A 20,494-nucleotide genomic window follows, 5' to 3' on the forward strand; every position below is an offset into this window, starting at 1 on the left:
TCATTTTTTATTTCCATACTTCTCATTTATGGACATTATAACAGATATCAAACAAGTTCTTTTACCTTGTAAACAATGTGCAGAACACAAACAATATACATGGTGATAACACAGGTTATTATGTAATGACATCGAAATCGAAATGGGGTTGATCAAAGAGAAGTATGACGGGACCTATACATGAAAGCTTGCTTGTTTGGCTGTAAGCCCCGAGTAATCAGTGTTTGTGAAAAAGAAACGGAGAACGGATAGAAGATAAGACCAGATGATGTAATGGTGCCAGATAAGAAAATCGGGGTATGCCTATGTGATAAACAAAGAACAAGAAGAAAAAAAAATACTAAAATGTGAACCATTACTGTGACCAAGCTATCATTGGTTTCCGGAGTACAACATGATTTGCATAATTCTAAAGCCTACTTTGGTATATACACTATAAATGAATATATACACAAATGAAAGAAAAACTCAGCTGTATAGAGATTCTTCAAAATAGTTTTAAGATATGAGTCAGGGATAGAAACAACCATGGTAGTCAGTATAATCAATGTTGAGTATTATTAAATATACAAGATGTGAACAATAATAAGACGTCTGCAGTTATGGTTACTGAGAAAAATAGTTATATCTCTATACAATTATTTCCTTATTTTTTAGGCTTTATTGCGAAATTATTTATATGGTAGGATGTTTTGTGATACAACTGACCTGCACACAGGCATCAAAATGTGCCAACTCGAACACGTTTGAAATCACTGCTCCCAATAATAAACATTAAAGGGAACGTAAACTCAAAGAGCAATGAGGGTTGAGTGAATGCAGTAACATATATAGTAAAACACATCAGTGAAAGTTTGAGGAAAATCGGGCAATCGATGCAAAAGTTATGAATTTTTAAAGTTTTGGTGTTGGAACTGCTGGGTAAGGAGACTACTAGAGGTTATGACGTATGAGTGGAGTAAAGAAAACATAAAGGGAATTTAATAAAAAATCATTTTTCATGGAAATTACACATTCCATCAACTTGATACTGACATAATATGTTAGGGGTAGCAATTATTCCTCCTGCTTTCTGAAAGTGGTTTGTCAAGTACTCTTTCAGTTTGCTAGAAAAGTAAATTTTTGTGGAATTCCTTTTATATTTTCTTCATATTGTTGTCCACTCATACGTCATAACCTCTAGTAGTCTCCTCATCCAGCGCTTCCGACATCAAAACTTTAAAAATTCATAACTTTTGCATCGATCGTCCGATTTTCCTCAAACTTTCGCTGATGCGTTCTACTAATGTGTATTGTAGAATGCTTTTATTCAATCCACATTGTTCTTTGGGTTTGCGTTCCCTTTAATAAAAGCATATGCCATCAACGCTGGATAAACGAACAAGGTACAAAAATGTGGGATGTCGTAGTGGGGAGCGATATCGGGATAACACAAAAGCAATTCCACGTTCATTTTCTGCCGATATGAAGGAGCATGCTCATCATATGATATTAGCTCCTTAAAAAGGCGGGGCATTACCCTTAACTTATGTCAGCAATAATTAGTCGAGGATTATGCAGATTCAAGCGATTAAAAAATAGTTTTGTAAAATTTTCTTTACATTATCTTTGTATCATTCCCCTCCATACGGTGGCATCAATGATCATTATGGCATTAACTGTTGTGTATAAAAGTCTTTTGTTCAGCAATTGCGGTACGTGGATTAAATAAAAACTTGAAATATTATGTGTATGTTTATACATATATATATATATATATATATATATATATATATATATATATGTATATATATATATATATATAACTTTTGAAAACGTCATTAATGTATTGTCATATCTTTGCAATCACTGAACTCACGTTATGTTTATGGAAAATGTCCCTTTCATCATCACTCACAGACCATAATGAACAACGCCCATGATAATATGATTATGAAATGGAATACATGATATTATGAAATGCATCTAACCCCTACACCCAAAACTGTCTCAAGGGGCGACCAATATTATACACAGGCGGATAAATACTGTATTGGATTGGTTTGTTAGCTTCACTCTGTAACCACTAGTCAAGACTTGATTGTTTCTTGGATAACAAACCGAATGAATGCTAGTGTCCTTATGACATCCAACGTGTTCTGGGTCGATGTCCCTGGATTTGTCTTTGGAATTCCCGTCTGACCCACTCCACTGAGCAATACTAAAATAAGAGAGAACAATTCTGGCAGGAGAATGACCTTCTATAGCTAAGAGGGTCATTCATGTTTGGGGATCAGAGGGCAAAAACACGGCAGTCCCCGTGATTTGGTGTGGTGCTTTGGGGATGGAGAGTGCATGGAACTGAACTGACCACCACCAGCAGAAAAGTAGCCAAAATCAAACTCATAAATATTCCTAAAGGGTCCATGCTAAGACAAAAAGACTTTTCTTGGAAGAGGAGAATTTTCAAAAAAAAAAAAAAGCAGTTCAGCTGGAAGCAAAATGAAGGATTTCATATACTCCAAGAAGGGGAAAAACTGAGCATGTTGACGTCACGGGGTGACTAGGAAAGCGACTGCAGTGTTTTGTTTTCTTTTACTTTCTATCCCTACTTTCTTTATGTATGTATGTATTAGTAGCCATCATGGCTACAATATTATTATTCATTAAACGCAATTCAGGTAATTATTCTACGTGATAGACTGCTAAAATTCATCGCCGCCATCATCATCAGCTGCGGTAACATCATCATCAATCATTCTTTCTTTCCTAAATCTGCTTTCTCTCCTTTTTATTTACTCCTTTTCTTCTCCTTCCTCTAGTTTAAAATGTAGATATGTGTATACTCTTTGCGTGCGTAAGTTGCAAAAACAATGTATACAACAGTGCAATGGACTACACAGGAGATTCCGAATTTTTGACTAAATTTCGATAAGATGAGTAGACTCGGCAAAGGTGCGATAGTAAGTTAATGCAGATATCACATTGTCCTGAAATTGAGCAACGATAAACTTCGGCTTTGATCGTATAAACTTCGGGTCATACATGAGGTCATCTTAAGCCACCGTATGATCGCAAATGGAGTGCCACAGACTTCGGCAGCCATCGTGAGCGGCGGCAAGATCTTTGGCAACCCAAATAAAAAGCCCAAAGATCTTGCGATGTTCATTAAAATGATTGTAGATTCAAATCTCCGTTTAGGCTTCTAATGTAGTTCTGACGTAATCATGTGGGTGCACGTCACGAAACCGACACCCACGAGTCATACAACCCACGAGTCATACAGCTCACAAGTCATACAGCCCATGAGTTGTACAGCGCACGAGTCATACAGCGCATTAGTTCGACACTAACCCAACGAGGCTCACGAGACCGTGATGTATCTGTCGAACTCGTTGGCTGTTTTTTTCCTAGTGTCGAACTCATGGGCTGTATGACTCGTGAGCTGTATGACTCGTGAGCTGTATGACTTATAGACCTGTTTTCAATGTCGAACTCGTGGGCTGAATGACTCGTTGGTGTCGGTCTTGTGGGATAACCCCAATCGTGTAACGTTCTATAGGCATCGTATTTGCTTCGGCTCTTGATTAGCTTTTCACCAAGTTCGGGCCAACTTCGTGCGAAATTGAAAATTCCATATTCGTATTGTCATCTTGTGTCGATTTCGAGACAGTGTAACGTCACTTTTCTGAATGGTACTTTATTGTAAGAGCAATGCTTCCAATTGTGAAATAATGCAGCTGTTACATTAAAGGCGACCCCCCAAAAAAGATGTGTTTTTTTCCTAACTCAATTCCATTTTCACGCAAAATGTAAAAGGAAAAATACAAATGGCACCCTACACCCCAATTTGGAAAGAATGTAGAGGTGGTGGTTACCTTATCAACTGCTTATTTTGTTTGTAGGACCTCGCTGGTCCTAATGTCTTCTACACTAAATTTAAAAAAAAAAAAACTGCGAAAATAAATAAAGATACTCTGTAGACATAATAGTTACAAACCTGCTAATTCATTCTAATTCTTTGTCACTCGTAATCAAGTCACTTGAAATCCAATTCTTCGGAATGAAATTGTTGCTGGGGTCAAAATGTCATTTTCTTTACACCATTACTGTTTTTGTCTGTCCCAAATGATACAGAATCGAACGCATTTGCGAGCGACTGAGAGGGTTACAATGTGTATCTCGCACTCAACGGCACGATCGTTCACACAGTTCGCAGGTTGCTAACAAAAGAAAGATAATACCATTTTTTTAATGAATGCACATTCTTTGAAACACTACTATTGACTTTTCAGTCTGTGCGTTCACTTGGAAATGATCTAACAAGGAGAATGTGTAAACAACACGAGCTGAAATCGTGAATTCAGTGCGAAAAGCAGAAATCAGGTGGTACCTTTTGTAATACACGAAGTTCACGCGGTGAACCAACACCTGCTCAAAAACCGACACCAATGCGCGAGTTGTTATCTCTCACGTTCATCGGACATGCCTGCGGACAAAATCCAGTATATCTGGAAGGCGTTGCTTGGAATTTCACATCGTGGATTAATGCTCGTAGATGACCATTTCTACTCTCACCATTGAGTCACTGTGATGTCATTCTGTCTGAACTGAATGAAATGAGAAGACATGGAATGAGCTTGGACTCTGATGGCCCAGTTGAAGACCTGGTGTGCTGCAGTTTGAAGTATATCATAATTGTCTATCATAAGCAGTCACGTATATGAGAATGTCGTCCGTCTCTTATCGCAGACTCGAGTTGTTCACAGCGATCCAGTCGTTAGACCTGCTCCAGGTCCAGACCCTGTTGGCCCAGAAGGATGGTTTCGGTGAGGAATGGGACTTCCGAGACTCGGAACGGCGATCGGTCTACGCCCATGCCATTCAAGTCGGGGTGTGCGGTAAATAATAAATATACTATTTGATACCAACCATTTTCTCCAAAATTAACCAACCAAGTAAGCGTAAAAGGGGTTATCTTTGGTATTATATATGAACCAAGGGCGGGGAAAACAGCAACACTAACAACAACAAAAATAGAATTGTTTTCTTTAGAATATGAAGTAAACACGAATAAAACGAATAGACTGCAATCTCGAACATCTCGAAGACTCGAACATTAAAACAAATGAATATAAACTCAAATGGAAACTTTACCTTTCATATTTTCATTGTAATTAATATTCTCAGCATCAATATCATTATCACTTATATCATCATTGCACTATTGTCACAATAATCACTGATCATTTTCATTACCATCGTTATCACCATCATCATCGTCAACATCATTGTTCAATATCATTGCGTCTCTCTGTCCTTCCTGTCTTCCTGCATGACAGCGACTTATAGTGTAGGGATTTGTTCAGGGTTTTTGTTTCGGATTAGTTAGGTTAGTTCGGAGGGATATGGATGTTACAGATGGACTGCATTGCTAACAATGAGGTCTCATCAGTATACCGAGAAAAAAAAAAACGAACTGCGCTGTCACGGAGTGGAACAATGAAGTTCTGGTGCAATTTTGTTTTCTTTTGTTTATTTCTGTTTGCTCGTTTTCACGCAACTACTCATTCATCTCTTTCATTCTGAACCGTTATGCGTATCGTCATCGCATGTAGCTATACCGAATTTAAACAACTTGTGATGACTTTGTCTGTAATACAAATTTATGATTTAGATGTTGTGGAATACGATAAGTCAGAAAGCATATTAACAAGTCATAGGCCTCTGAAGATTTAGTGATAAAGAGTGTTTTGTCATCGATTCAAAGTTCGCTTACAAAGTATCATACTTGCACCCAGTCTCTCCTCGTATTAGTTTTCGTTTTAGGCATGAATCGCTAACTAATTTTATTGTCTCTAGGCCCTACAGATCACAGAAAATCACACTCACACAGCGTTATGATAATGTGATGCTTTGAGTCAATACAATGATGTACCAAAAATATTGCCCTTCTTTTCTTCTGCTCAGGAATGGTATCGACGTTCATAGAACATGAAATACCTCTCGGAGACGCCCTGCTACGAGCAGCCGATGCATGTCTTGAAGACATTGTGCGCATCATCATCAAACATCTCAAACAGAGCTTGCCGAAGGTTGGAGACAGACGATAGATGGCGCTTTTTCACTTTCTGACAGCGTCCTCTTCCTCCAAACCTTTTCCTCCTCCTCCTCCTCTCCTTCCTCCTCCTTTCTCCTCCTCTTCCTCCTCCTCCTCCTCTTCCTCCTCCTCCTCCTCTTCTATCTCCTCCTCCTCCTCCTCTTCCTCCTCCTCCTCCTCTTCCTCCTCCTCTTCTTCTTCCTCCTCCTCTTCCTCCTCCTCCTCTTCCTCCTCATCCTCCTCTTCTTCCCTTCCCCTCCTCCTCCTCCTCCTCCACCACCAGACCTTTCTCTCCTCTCCTTCCTCGTCTCCTACTGTGTCCGTACATTCTGATAAGTTATCACGATGGGTATATAGAGAAATTGCCAAAAAACAATAACAATACGTGCCTAGCTTTTGACTCACTGTACCACTTGAATGAATCATTATTAGCACTATCAAACGGTGGTGGGGGACCAAAGGCCAATATCGTTATTTGCCTTGTAACGCATTCCCTGCAATTAATCAACCCTTCACTCTTGTGACAACTGTCTATTGTGTACTCTTTGTAAATTAGGAATGTGTCTGACCTATTCATGTACAGATGAGATACAAACTGAGCAATGGTATTTTTACCATCATACTTATAATGTATAATAAGGTATGGTATTGTTGGAACTCGATTAGTTTACTCTCTCATTTAAGTGTGATATAATTTATTACACGTACCACTAGGGAACTTTTTTTTTCCCCAAACACATCGAGTGTAACGAGAACTGATAGAATATCTCTATCATGTTCAAATTATGATTCCGATGTCCATCAGACATCTTCATTACATTTTCACGAAAAGGAAAGAAAGAAAGAAAGTACCTATATGTTTTCATCTTTTTTATCGGGTGTGTTTTGTTTTGTTTCCTTGTTACATGCGCTGACTTTTCACCGATCAGACCCTTTTTCTTGCTGCTCTCCTGTGCCGCTGCGAGAACGACGACTACCATCACGACATCACCCCGCTCATGGCCGCAGCACACAGGAACAACTTTGCTGTAGTGCAGGTGGGTGACTCAAATCTACGTGATGGAGGAAATCGGACAAAATTAATGGTTGCGTATAGATCTGCTCTGCCGAGCCTCTGAATCCAGGGCCCGGATCCAGGGGCTCGTCTATAATACCACTAAGTCTGCCTACTTACTCCCAGTGGTGACCGTAAGTTACACAGATTACCCCCAGACTATCCCTACGAGTGCGAAAAATTATTTTCTTGTATAGAGCTGGGGCTAATCTTATGACAGGGACCTCTGAATGATAAATGACGACATTGTAGACACTACTGTCCGGGATTTTTTTTTTTTTTTTGTATTAAACTAAATCACAAACTATACCACTGTATGTTTTTTCCCCGGTGAAAATGTGCGTGTAGTGAAGAGTGCATGCAAGAGCACACACAACGGATTCGACAACATTGGATCCCCAACCATTTTTTTTTCTTTTATAAAAGAAAAAAAAATGATGAATGTCACGTGATGCAATTCAATCTATCACGATTCATGATAGACAACGATACACAATGTAATAGACTGTTTCGGCTATGTATTTAAATTCTATGCATGCATGCTTTGTTCGCAGAAGCTGCTCTGAACAACCTCAAATCTTGCCCTACCTTGCAAAAAATAAGTGAATTTCTACCTAAGAAACTTAATTGGAGGGAGGGGGTGAATGAAATGGTTCGTTACCTGGCTGTGAGCGGGTAGAAAAAGAAAATTGCAGAAACGGTCAGTCTTTGTAATTCATTATTCTATAGAATTCTCTGCCAGACCCACTGAGAAGACAGATGCCAATAGACAATTTCAAACAAAAACTCAAAACTTATCTTTACAAAGTAGCCTATGACTGTTAATTTGAAGTCATTTTTTCAGTAGTACTGGCAACTACGACCTTTTATGTACATTTAAGAAATAGTAATTGTTGAGTAATACATTGTGTTTGGTAAATTGTAATTTTTGTTGCTATATTTTGTATTATGGTATAATTTGTTTGTTTGTAAAGCGCTTTGAAATTATTTTCAAGTCTAAAATGCGCTATATAAGAATTTGTTATTATTATTATTACAGTATTATTATTCTTATTCTATACTAGATTCTGGTCGAAGAGGGCGCCACTCTGAGCCAGCCACAACAAGAAGAGGACCTCTCCGACCTCACAGAGAGTATCTGCGTGATGAACAAGTACCGAGCGCTGGCCAGCGAGGCGTACATAGCTCAAGCTTTCATCGACCCGACGTGCTTCGCCTTCGAGCTGTCCCAACGACTGCGCCATCTTGGAAACCACTGGGAAGCCCAAAACAAGGAATTCTGGGCGCTGGCGGAACAAGTGGAAAACTTCTCTCAGGAATTCATGGCTCAATCGAATAAGGCTTCGGACGTAAGAACATCATTTCATTTCATGCACAAATTACATTCGGGACATACATTCTACAGAAACATAGATTATGTACACACACATCCATAATGATCTTTATAAATCTCAGACGCTTACGAAAATGTAAATTCTTTTACAACAGAAAAGTAAAATCTCAAGTGTTCCAACTAGCGAAGACGATCTTTCGGTTGAATGCATGCCTTAAGGCTTAATAGAGTTTTAACCATGCGATATGACAGAATGATAATAACTTTTGTTATCCGAAATATACATATTGCTCTAAACTCAAGATTTGGTACAAGTTCAGATGGAACTTTCTGAGTGTTCCCATACCCACCAATTTCAGTTTCATTCAGTTTCACAGTTTACGTATGTGTATACCAGTGAGGTGCGAGTTTTCTTCAGTCTGTCAATTTGTCGTGTTTAGCATTGTTGTAATACATGGTACTTTTTGTTTTCCTTGAACATAATCAACAAAGAAAAAAAATGTGCTATTGAAAATTTCATTTCATTTGAATTGAATTGAATTGAATTGAATTGATTCACTAAATAAAACAAACATTTACCATCTTTATACTTTTGCGATTCTTGATAAGTGTTGCATAACTAGGATGACTTAGCCCTACTGCTTACTTTGTACTTTTTATTTTATTTTCCAAGCTTCAAACTTTGCATAGGACTTCGCGAAATGAACAGACAGAAGATCCCGTTGCTAAGATACGTCAAGGCGTGTCAGCTGACCAGAAACCGGTGAGTGGAGGCGTGGCTTGCTGCAACAACAACAACAACAAATATCGTTGTATCAGTAAACAGAATTTTGCTGTACCTAAGCAGCCACATCACACATTCAATCAACGTATGCATTTACTGAAGCATTGTTCTTATTAGACAGGAAGTGCTTATGATTAGATAATGCCAACATCAACTGGCTTTTGAGGATTTGGAACAGCTGCTCCAGGAATTATATCACCACCACCCCACCCCTCCCCCCCCCCCCCAGCTCGAGATGTAAATACCTATTTTGTTCGCATCTATTGATGTATGAACTGAATGCTATAATTGTCAGCGAGAATTTCAAGTCATGTTTGCAGTCAGCTCCCAAACAGTAGAAACAAAAAGGAAGCAAAAACCAAGCAAATTGACATCAGTGCTTTTATCATAAGCAATTCAAGTCTCATTTGAAAATGATTTTTTTTTTTCTCATTTCCTTTTTGTTATGTTTTGTTTAGCTTTTTTTATAATAGCGTCACAATAATGAGCTGGTTGTGATATTAACAATGCAATGTCAATAATGTAATTTAGTTAAAACGTCATTAATGTCAATGTTAGAAAATATACTTATTAACTGTGCTTCATAATATACTAGATTCCATCTTTTCTTGTAAGAAGAAAGAACGAGTAACATTCATTCATCAACACAACTGTTGTTGCTGCGACAGTTCGTCACACACCCTTTCACGCAAAACGCGCTGAGCCAAGATTACTACGCAGAGCTGGACGGAATGAAAAGGCCGACTCTGTGGCTCCTGACGCTGATGGCGCTTGTTTGTTATCCTGTGTTCTCCCTATTGTATCTGATCTATCCAGCGGGAGTCATACATCGGTTTCTCAAAATCCCGTAAGTATACACTAATTATAGTGATAGAAACTCGTAAGAAGGGGTTTAATAGTTTAACACACATTCACAGCCTGCAAGTATGGCGATGATTTTGGTTGTTTACTTCTGGATTGCTGCTAGAGTACTACTATGTTATTTAAAGCAAAACATGACATATTTTCTTGTGAGTGTTGTGGACAACACTTTTTTTTTCCCCGAATTGGATCAGCTGCATATTATTTTCGTATTTCTTTCTGGAGTTTGTGTTTCATAATTATGTTTTGTGTCTTCAAACAGCTTTCAGTATAAACGAAGATTATTTGAGACATGGTACACCTGTTTACCGAATGCCAATATAACACTAATGATACGATTTTTATGACCATCATTATATTACAAAATAATGATATCGTTAGAAATAATGTATAAGAAATAATTTATATTCATTGAGTATCGATTCTCATACCCGGTATGTACGTAATTTCTGGTTGATTACTATTGATTTGTTTGATAGAGATGAGTACATGGACGAACAAATACATAAATTAATGTATATGCATGGACGAACAAATACATAAATGAATATAATGTAGAACATACGTATTATATACTTATTCATAAGATATCTGATTTTTTTGAAGTTTAACTGATGATTTAATTTCTATTTTTGATCGTTGTTTCGGTTCTATGTATCCCTTGGCCAGCCACATCAGCGTGTTTATGCACCTTGGCTCAGATCTGACGTTGATGGCGTTTGTCATCTTCCTGTCTGTTGAGGATCGCTCCTCGCCTTTCGTGTCATTCTGGTGTCAAATGGTCACCTTCATCATTTGCCTTGGTATATACATTCCTTTTTGGCAGACTTTCAAGTGAAAGTGAAGGAAAATCAAGTACGATTAAGTCATTTTGAAATTTTGTTCGCTATATGTCATTTTATTTTTTTTAATATAATGATGATTGCATAGTTTTGTATTTGAATTGAAGTATGATTACGTAAGTTATTATCGGATGGAAATGTAAGCAAGTTTTCTGCTCTTCAGCCATCTGGCTGCAAATGAATTTTTAGTAAACCATTACCATTACCATTACCATTACCATTACCATTACCATATACCATTTACCATCACCATTATTTCCATTAATATGTCACATTCATATCAGTAATATGAAGGACAATGAGCTTATTTGTATAACTTTGGTGATAACGCGAAAATTATTTTTGTGTGTATTTCTAAATAACCACAAAATCTCCTCTGTAAATCCAAAAATAAGAAGCAAAAACGAACATAAGATCCACAACCCGATATCATAACAGAATGCTTATTCTCCATAAATTATATGTGAAGGGTATTGGCACTAATGATGTCGCATTTCCTCACCGAATGCCGATAATCATTTCGTTGGCCCACCGGAATGGTTCTATACCTACAGGAATCTCAGGCAGACACGTGAGAATGATCTACCGGAAGGGCCCGGAAAAGTTTCTTTCCTTTCCGATGTCTCTTATGGACAGTTTGCTTGTCAAGACCTGTTTCACTACCCTCTATACCATCTGGATTTCGCTACTTATTGTGAGTATTAAACCATTAATTTTTTTTCGCTTTATTTTTGTTTCTGTTGTTCTCAATATATAAATTATATATACATGTATTTATACATACATGTATATATATATATATATATATATATATATATACAATATACATATAATTATATATAATGTTTACATACAGGGCTCGACAGTAACTTTTTTTTTCTCTAGTGACCCGTTCGGGCCTCTACATCTCTCAAATTGAAATTTTGGTGGCCCGAAATGCAAGGAAACATAAGAATTAATTGTGAAAAATTTAGAGGCCCGATATTAATTTTTAGTGGCCCCGGGCCACTAAACAGCTACAATGTACATGTACCTGAATAGACGAACGGCTCAAGTCCAAATTGGGCTATTACCTTTGGGAGAACCTTGCGAAGTACTGCAAAAGAATATAGATGATTCAAGTGACATTTCAATTTGTAAATACAAAATTTTATTCTACTACTCAGTAACTGAAAGTTATCAATGATAGGACATCATTAGGACATAATTAGGACACACACACGCACACACATACATGAATATAATGTGAAAATGTGAAAAATATAGTTTTTTGAATGGAAGTGAATAGATATCACTAGGGAAAATGATGTACTAGTAAAGTACTGGTAAGGTTTTGGTGTAATTTAGAATATTGTGGGGAATGTGTAAGTATTACTACCCCGAATGCAAGTCATGATATTTACTCCTCAAATGATCCATTCTATCAGTTTGTTCAAGTAACACCCAGCACTGGAAGTGCCTAGCTGGCACTTTATTCACTTTCAGCATTTTCGTGACTTCGTTTACCTGCATAATAATTTGCATTGTGCGCTTCATGATATTTCCGATGAACTTTTTCAAGTATCCTGCGTTATCTTTTCCACAAATCAGGACAACTATACACACATGACCATTCAGCGTTATGAGGCCTCACTCATTGTACCCGCCACTAATGCCACCAGCTCCAGCAACGTTGACTACAACCAGGGGACTGCGAATTCGACCCCAACAACGCTCCCGACAACGCAGTTCGGTCCGGAGTGGGTCACTGCCCAGTGGGATGACCCAAGAGTCGTGTCCAACGCTCTTTACTCCCTCGTTGTCACTATCTGCACCATTCGCACCTTTTACATCCTGACCACGAACAGCCTCCCCATCTACGTCATCGCCAAAGCCGTGGTCGACATGGTGGTCGACGTCATACGCATCAGTCTTATGTACATCTACATCGTGCTGGCGTTTGGTCTTGGTATCACGTTCGTGTACCGCAGCGTTTGGGAAATGACAGCCTTTGACTGTAAAGTGAAGGGTATCCCCGTATCGGAGTGCCCACGCTCAACATTCTCCTACTCGTAAGATTTGTCCTTAACTCGACATCATCCTCTGACTTCCATTTAACTCCTGCTCGTTTCACAAAAAAGAAGAAAAAAAATGACGTACCCAAAAGTTTAGGCATAATGAGCTTTCAAAATTGAAAAAAAAATAATCCAAAAATCAAATCAAATACAAATGACAACAGGAGGTAAATTTAGAAGAAATGAAACAAAGATAGACATTTGGGATTTTTAATCGCTTCTCAAGTTTACATCACAATAAGTGAACCTCTGTTACGTCATGACTAGCACTGGTAAGCTGCGTAAAATTAGATGAAGGAAGTTAGGTAGCATAAAAAAGAAAAATGCATAATTATTATATAATTAAGTTGCGCAGTGTCAGTCTCGTGGGCCTTTTTTGGATAGTGTCGAGCTTGTGGGCCTTATTTGCTTAGTGCCAGATCGGTCTCGTGGGCCTTCTTTGCCTAATGTCGAGCTCCTGGACCTTATTTGCTTGGTGTCGGTCTCGTGGGCTGTATGACTCGGGAGTGCTCGCGGGATTAGTGTTAGATGAGGTGACGACGGCATAGCCCCCCTACAGTATCCCATTGGCCAGAACACGGCCTATAGTGCTCACTTCATTTCCCGCTATAAAACGAATGAAAAATCAAGAAAAATCATCTCGAATTCTTCGCATCAAATTAGTGAGGCTTTGTCATAATAACGTTGCATCGATAACTTCTTGTGAGAGGGGGCTTGCATTTGCGAAAGTCATTCACAAAAATCAATGTTAGGATTGTTAGGTGATGCAAGTATTGTGTCATCTAAAATGCACATCTTATGAAGTGTTAGAAGAAGTATAATTATTATGTACACCATAAACCTCAATTCTTAAACCATGTGCAGCTTGAATATCAGTGGTCAACTGAATACACAGAAGAAAAGTTCCCTGGTGTGTGCTATTTCTTGCAGCGTGGACAGAAGTATTGTCCAGCTCTTTTGGACAATCTTCGGGCTTGTATCAATCCCCCAGCTCAGCCTCGACCTGCAGCCAGACGACCACTACATGAGCTACGTGTTCGCTTTCCTCTTCGTCGGCTACATGATCATCTCGGTCGTCGTCTTGCTCAATCTCCTCATCGCCGTGATGTCGTCACGCTATGCCGACGTGGAGGTGAGAGTCAACATCGACCACCGTCTTTCCAAAAATTCTATGTGCTTCTCTTTTTTTTTCTTTAAACCTGGAAAATGCATTTCCTGATACCGGTTGCCTGTTCGGTACAGCTTACATCCAATTGACAGCTGAACCACGCCCACGTTCCCCCTCCCCCCCCCCCCCCCCCCCCGCAAAGAAAAAATAAATGAGTAAATAAATTAAATGAATAGAAATGGAGAAAAAAAATGAGTAAAAAGTGCAATGAGAATAAACAACATCTTATGCCAAAATAAACCTTTTGCGGTCATCGAACTCTGTCGCATGAATTATGAATAGTGTTGAGATTTATATATATAGAACACCCATGAGGTAATTGTGTACAATTTACTTCTAAGCATTGTCCTTGTTTTCTCTCTCTCTTCTTTCTTTCTTTCTTTAAAACAACAACAAATTATCCTTGTACATCAAAGATTATACAAAGGAAAAGTTTGTTTGCCGTTCTCTTGATACTTACAAAACAAAAACAAAAAATGATAAGTATGGATTTAAGGAGGACAAAGTCTTTTGATCAAATCTCTGGCTGAAGTGAGAAGGGGAGGGAGTAGATTAGCATAACGTTTTAGGCATCAACCAGTACAATCCCAAGTCATATAACTGAAGGACAAAGAGAGACAAAAAGATCACATAAAACCATATACTCTGAAATCGAAATAATCATAATTATAGTAATATTGGTAATAATGATAATGTTTGTAGTATAATCAATAGTTATATTAATGACAATAATCATCTACATTTATAACACAAGTTCCGCGTGCCAGATAGGCACTGAATTAAAGGAAAGAGTCAAATCTCAATAAATAGAACAAGTAATTTTTTTTATGTTTATTGAAGACGTTGAGGGGTCGCTGATTGCAGTGAGTTTGGTATAGTTGATTCCACAGTTTGGGAGCAGCAAATAAAAATGCTCTATCCCCAAGTGTGGTCAGCATCTTGGAGCTGGGATGGTTCAGCGTAAATGAAGTTTGGAATCATCGTTTCCTTTAAAGGGAACGTTGACTTCAAATTGACAGTTCAAAATTGTTTAAATTTTCAAACTACTACTATGTAGGTCTCGCAAATGCATGAATTAACTAATCTTTTTGTTTGATTTTCCTCCTGTTTGTCAAAATAGTGTTGAGCATGAAGTGGCATTGAACTTGCATTTTTCATCCTCGCTTCTTTGTAGGTCTCACAAATGCATGCGCATACTAATTTGTTTGATTTCCCACTGTTTGTCAAATTAGTGTTGAAGTTGCATTGGACTTAAATCTTTCCTCCTCGCTTTCTTTCAAAAAACAGTCCAATGCCGACAAGGAATGGAAGTTCTCCAGATCTCAGGTGTGGCTGTCTTACATTTCTCAAGAGGACGAGGTCACACTGCCGCCACCGTTCAATCTGCTGCCCTCTACGAAGCAGATACACGACTTTTTCAAATGGTGCTGTAGCGAGAAGAAAAAAGAACCCAAGCCGAAAAAGAAATTGGTGCGCTGTCAGAGTAGTAGCCTTTACGCAAGAATCCCTAGATATTCATTTCACTTTTTCTTCTTGCTCAATAACTGCTTCTTATATTAGCGAGTACATGTAGGCTGCACTGCACGCAACAACGATCGGTTGTTTCTACTTCTTCTTCTTTCTTTCTTTTTTGTCACTGACGATTAATTGCTTGTTAACCACTATGATAGATGCATTTTCCATTAACGTTCACACATGGGAAAAGGAGTAGGGGAAGGGTGGGAATGTTGTGTTACTGTAGACCACGCATGTCCTTATTTCAAATAATGATGTTAACATAACTATGTTTCAGTCGCAAGTGTTATTCAAGAAATAAGTGATAATGATGATAATCTGTTATAATCAATTAGAATCATATCAACAAGTAGTTCAAATTCAAACACAGTCTTGTAGAAGCTGATACAGCAAGAGTTCACAGTTACGAGCATCATCACGCGCTCCCGTAGAGGGCAACGCTTTTATCTAATCTTTGCGTCCGTGTAGTTGCCAGTTCCATATTCATTCTATGCTTCTTGTTCTCTGCATATTTTTAGCCTCCAAGAACACGTCTCAGGGATGTATACATGGAATCAAAGGTTGGCAGAAATTCTTGTTTAAGAATTAAGTTGTGTGATTTACAGGAACTATGATGTCAGTCTATTCAAATATTAGTGGTAAATATAGGGGGGATTTCAAGACATATGCACTGGGAAAGAGAAAAAATAAGGAACAATTTAACTCCGGAATTATACATGTACCATGATCGAATGAAATCTTAACTCAACTTGGAAGCATAGCTTGCAAAAAGGTAAATACCTACCTATTGCTTACAAAGGGAGAAACTTTGAATTATCCAGACAAAATTTCAGGCTTGTCATCCTTTTCTGATAGTTTAATCTTCCGTAATCTTTTGTTATCTACGTCTGATTATGTTCATGGCACAATAGGTTTTCCGAGAGCAGTGGGTTTATGACGAAGTCGACCGCATAATATAATAAAGAACATAAGGTCAATGAAAAAAAAAGAGAAATTTCGTTCATGACCTTTCTACGCGAGCACCAATGACGAGGACCGTAAACTGAACATTAGGGCCTACTGTTTTGATAGTCTGTCATTACACCTCCGATGTTTTATTTCTTCAAATTCAGTGTTGATTCTCAGTAGTTCCCCTCTTACCTACAAGAATTCTTGAATTGATCCGGATGTGCCATGAGAAACTTTTGTATTTTTACTTTCTATACTTTTACTTTCAATGTTTTTATGTGGATTTGAGTGAATGCAACACTATTGGTAGAACACATTAGTGAGATTTGATGATTTGTAATCGGACAATCCGTTAAAAAATAATGAATTTTAAAGTTTCTGTGCTATCATCGCAAAATGAGGAGACAGTTTGTGACGTCATCGGAGGACAACTATGTAAAACGATGTAAAGAATTCAACACATTTGCACTTTGCACTTGACCATCTTTCAGAAAGCAGGGGGGATAATATTACTCGTCATAATGTCAGTAAAAAGTCAAAGAACTGTGTACTTAAAAGAAATAACGAAGAAATGTTGGGGAATTCTTTATTGTTATTCTGCAGTAACGTCACGAAGTGTTGTAGTCTTCTCATCCAGGCGGCGGCAACCAAAACTTCACAAACTAAAACCTTTTAACGGATTGTCCGATTATCCTCAAACTTCCTGATGTGTTTTACTAACATTCCTGCGTTTACTCAATGCACATATAAATTTTGGATTCTTTCCCTTTAATCTGCTTTCCATGACAAACCTTTGATCTCTTATTAATAGCTTTTGTAACGCCTTATTTCTTGTTCATTCTCTGCAAATTTCAGCGTTCCACATCACTTCCTAAGGCATATGTGGAATCTAAGGTTAGCGTGACATCTTTACTTTCGTAGCGTTTCGTTCACTTTCCCTAACGCTCTTCTCCATTTTTTTAATTTAATTCTTGTAGTGTAATTGCAAACCGCTTGTGGCGTAGCAACATGTGTCAGTGGCGCAATATATAACCAGATCAGCTGCAGACAGATTATTAATGAATGACTGAATGAATAATACCTTATAGATAGATAAATAGATAGATAGATGGATAGATAGATGCTTAGATAGATACTAGTAGATAGATGGATAGATAGAATATATAATCAATCATTAGTCAGTCAACCCGCTGTGCTTCTAACAGCTGTGTAGAGTACTTCAGCGCTTTGACATTTTGCATAATACCTTAGATTCCTTTAATATCAGATAGACCTAAAGGCACTACATACATTATGGCGTTTGAAGGATATCATTTTTTTTTAATGAATAGCATCATTTTAGCATTGAAGGAAAAAAATAAATCCAAACAACTTAGAATTTCTCACCTATGCAGGGTAAAAAAAAAAAAGAACAGAAAAGAACATGACAATGATGTACATGGAATTATAGTATTCTTCGGAACGTACTATAGCTGAACTGGAAAAGCTTTTCAATGAATGTCAAGAATCATGAAATTGTTGAAGATGCTTAAAAACTAGAATAATAAAACGGTCTGGATATGAGGATCATGAACATTGATGCATTTACAATATTTCTTCCTCCAATTTCTTCCACTGTCACCCCATACAAATTATATTAATGATTTTAAAAAAACAGAAGACCAATAGAAATCTGACCGAAAGGTACATCAAATACCGAGAGTCCAGGACTGAGCAAGACGCGGAGGTAGGGGGCGCTTTGCCGCTGTCGCGTGTGGATCTTCTGAACTTCAGGAATGAATGGGTGGAACTCAGGTACAGTATAGAAGCAAAAGTACGAAAACAGTAATTTGTTATTTCTTTCTTTCTCCTTCTACCAAAACACACATGCACGCACGCACGCACGCACACAAACACACACACACATACGTTGGTGTCCTCAGTTGGAGCAAAATAAAAAATAGTCAGTTTGGGCGTCATACTGTGCCAAGCGTGCATGATTCTTATACAGCAAGAAAGTGTATACGTTTGATTGTTTCATTTTTTTATTATTCTTTGATCGCTCCATGGCTTGATACGCCACGACAAATTTCATTTTTGTTTTGAGAATTGATATCAGTTATTTTCAAAGAAACACGATTTCCAAAGACGCTAATGAGAATATCATCATTATTTCAGTAACTGGAATAAAGCATGGCATACTGTAGAAACAAGATAGCGAACGGACACGAACAGCTGGCTAAATTGATTGAAAATGAAGAAAGTAGTAAAATGATAATTAGAATCTCAGTTAATCAGGAGGCAAAAGTGTTGTGGAAAAAGAGTAAAAAGGAAAGGAAATTACTGTGAACACATTCCAAGCGAAATGCAAACAAAAACCCATAAGCCTACAACTTTCACTTATGCAAACAGAAAAAAGAAGATGAGGAAATGAAGCGAAATGTGCAGAGAAAATCAAGAAAAAAAAAGGAATCGGAAAGCTATTTTAGTCCATGTTATTCCACGTTATGCTATCTCCTACTGGGAAATGACTCTTCTATGTTATATACAACATTAATCAAGACAAATATAAATGTTTCTATCTCAACAGAAAGTCGCTCTTTTAAGTATGATGACTGTGCGATGTAACTGTGACGTCACAGAACAATGATTATAACATTAACATAATCAAGAGAATAGAATCCGAACAGACAATATTTTTGAAGCCCCTGTAGATTGCAATTATGTGCGATTTTCAATTTAACTATTCTCGTGTCTATACTTCACAATAAAAAGGCAAAATCAAAAGAGCAATATAGTGCAATTTTCTTCAAATTTGATGTATCTTTTTCAATAGTTGGTAGATTGGAACACAAATAAATAATATACAAATAACACTGTTTCCATTCATATAAGTATCAACGTATAATCTCCGATTCAGTAAAATGATGCAGGACAATAATGAATTATGATTTACTTCAAGCAGTGAAATAGAGTCGCATAGGGCTTAGTCATGCATGTGGAGTATATTTGTAGCTTTAAGAAAAGTGCATTTTGTGGTTATATCTAAAACTTGCAGTTTTGACATTGATCCCCATGTTGATTACTTTGGTTACAGTGTAAAAGCATTTACCGTTACAAAAACGATGGATATCAAGGCAATATACACGATGCATACGTATATACATTTCTATCATAACGTATCTTTTGTCCCAGACATCGGATCGCGGTAGCGGAACAAGATCTTTGGGACATGATCGAGTGTCTCACTCAAATGGCCGAGCAATTGAAAGTGAAAGTGAGCTGTATCGATGCTATTGGTGACCAGCAACTCAACACGGTTGGTGAGGTCCAGACCCTTGCCGACAGCCTGACTGTGCTCGAGGAAGAGGCGATTGAGCTCGAACACCGCGTTGACCAACTGCTCCACGGTCCTCCATCTTCCCCTCCTCCGAAGGAGAAGCCAGTAAGGAAGGCGAATTCGCTCGTGAAGTCCATGGCGCACCTCTTCGACCAGGGCAAGGAGCCCGAGAACGACCCGGAAGTTGCGAAGACTCGCCAAGATTTTCGAGAGTACCTCGCCTCCCGTCGCCTGAGCCGTAAACCTGAATTTCAGTGAATGGTATAGGCAGTTGACACGGTTACGGGTTTCATCATTAGAAAATCTACAGCAAATGACTGAAATGACAAGACTATCATATTAGTATCAGCGAAGGTGCACAAATTCGTTTTCTTACTACTTCTTGCTGTCGTTTGTCTCATTTCTTAGCCTCGAAGTATCATCAAAAGGCTGAGTATTTAGGGATTCTGGAAGAAGCTGGAAGAATGATGATAGACAATAATTATACTTATGTATAATTATACTCATGCTCGTCATGACGTGCTTCTAAAAGTACCA

General features: G+C 38.0%; 1 protein-coding gene across 1 annotated transcript; it reads left to right on the forward strand.

The window, feature by feature from the left end:
* The first annotated feature begins 4,708 nt into the window (after positions 1-4,708).
* On the forward strand, positions 4,709-20,215 carry LOC139721049 (short transient receptor potential channel 4-like). The gene is made up of 11 exons (XM_071632379.1): positions 4,709-4,880; positions 5,950-6,074; positions 7,009-7,116; positions 8,198-8,482; positions 9,140-9,229; positions 9,919-10,023; positions 12,544-13,004; positions 13,938-14,139; positions 15,463-15,645; positions 18,296-18,432; positions 19,813-20,215. The coding sequence occupies exons 1-11, from the start codon at positions 4,709-4,711 to the stop codon at positions 20,213-20,215; spliced, it is 2,271 nt and encodes a 756-aa protein (XP_071488480.1).
* Positions 20,216-20,494: the final 279 nt, after the last annotated feature.

This window comes from Diadema antillarum, unplaced genomic scaffold (assembly GCF_040938485.1).
Source record: "Diadema antillarum isolate AM-2024a unplaced genomic scaffold, OU_Dant_1.0 scf00000137, whole genome shotgun sequence".
Lineage (NCBI taxonomy): Eukaryota > Metazoa > Echinodermata > Echinoidea > Diadematoida > Diadematidae > Diadema > Diadema antillarum.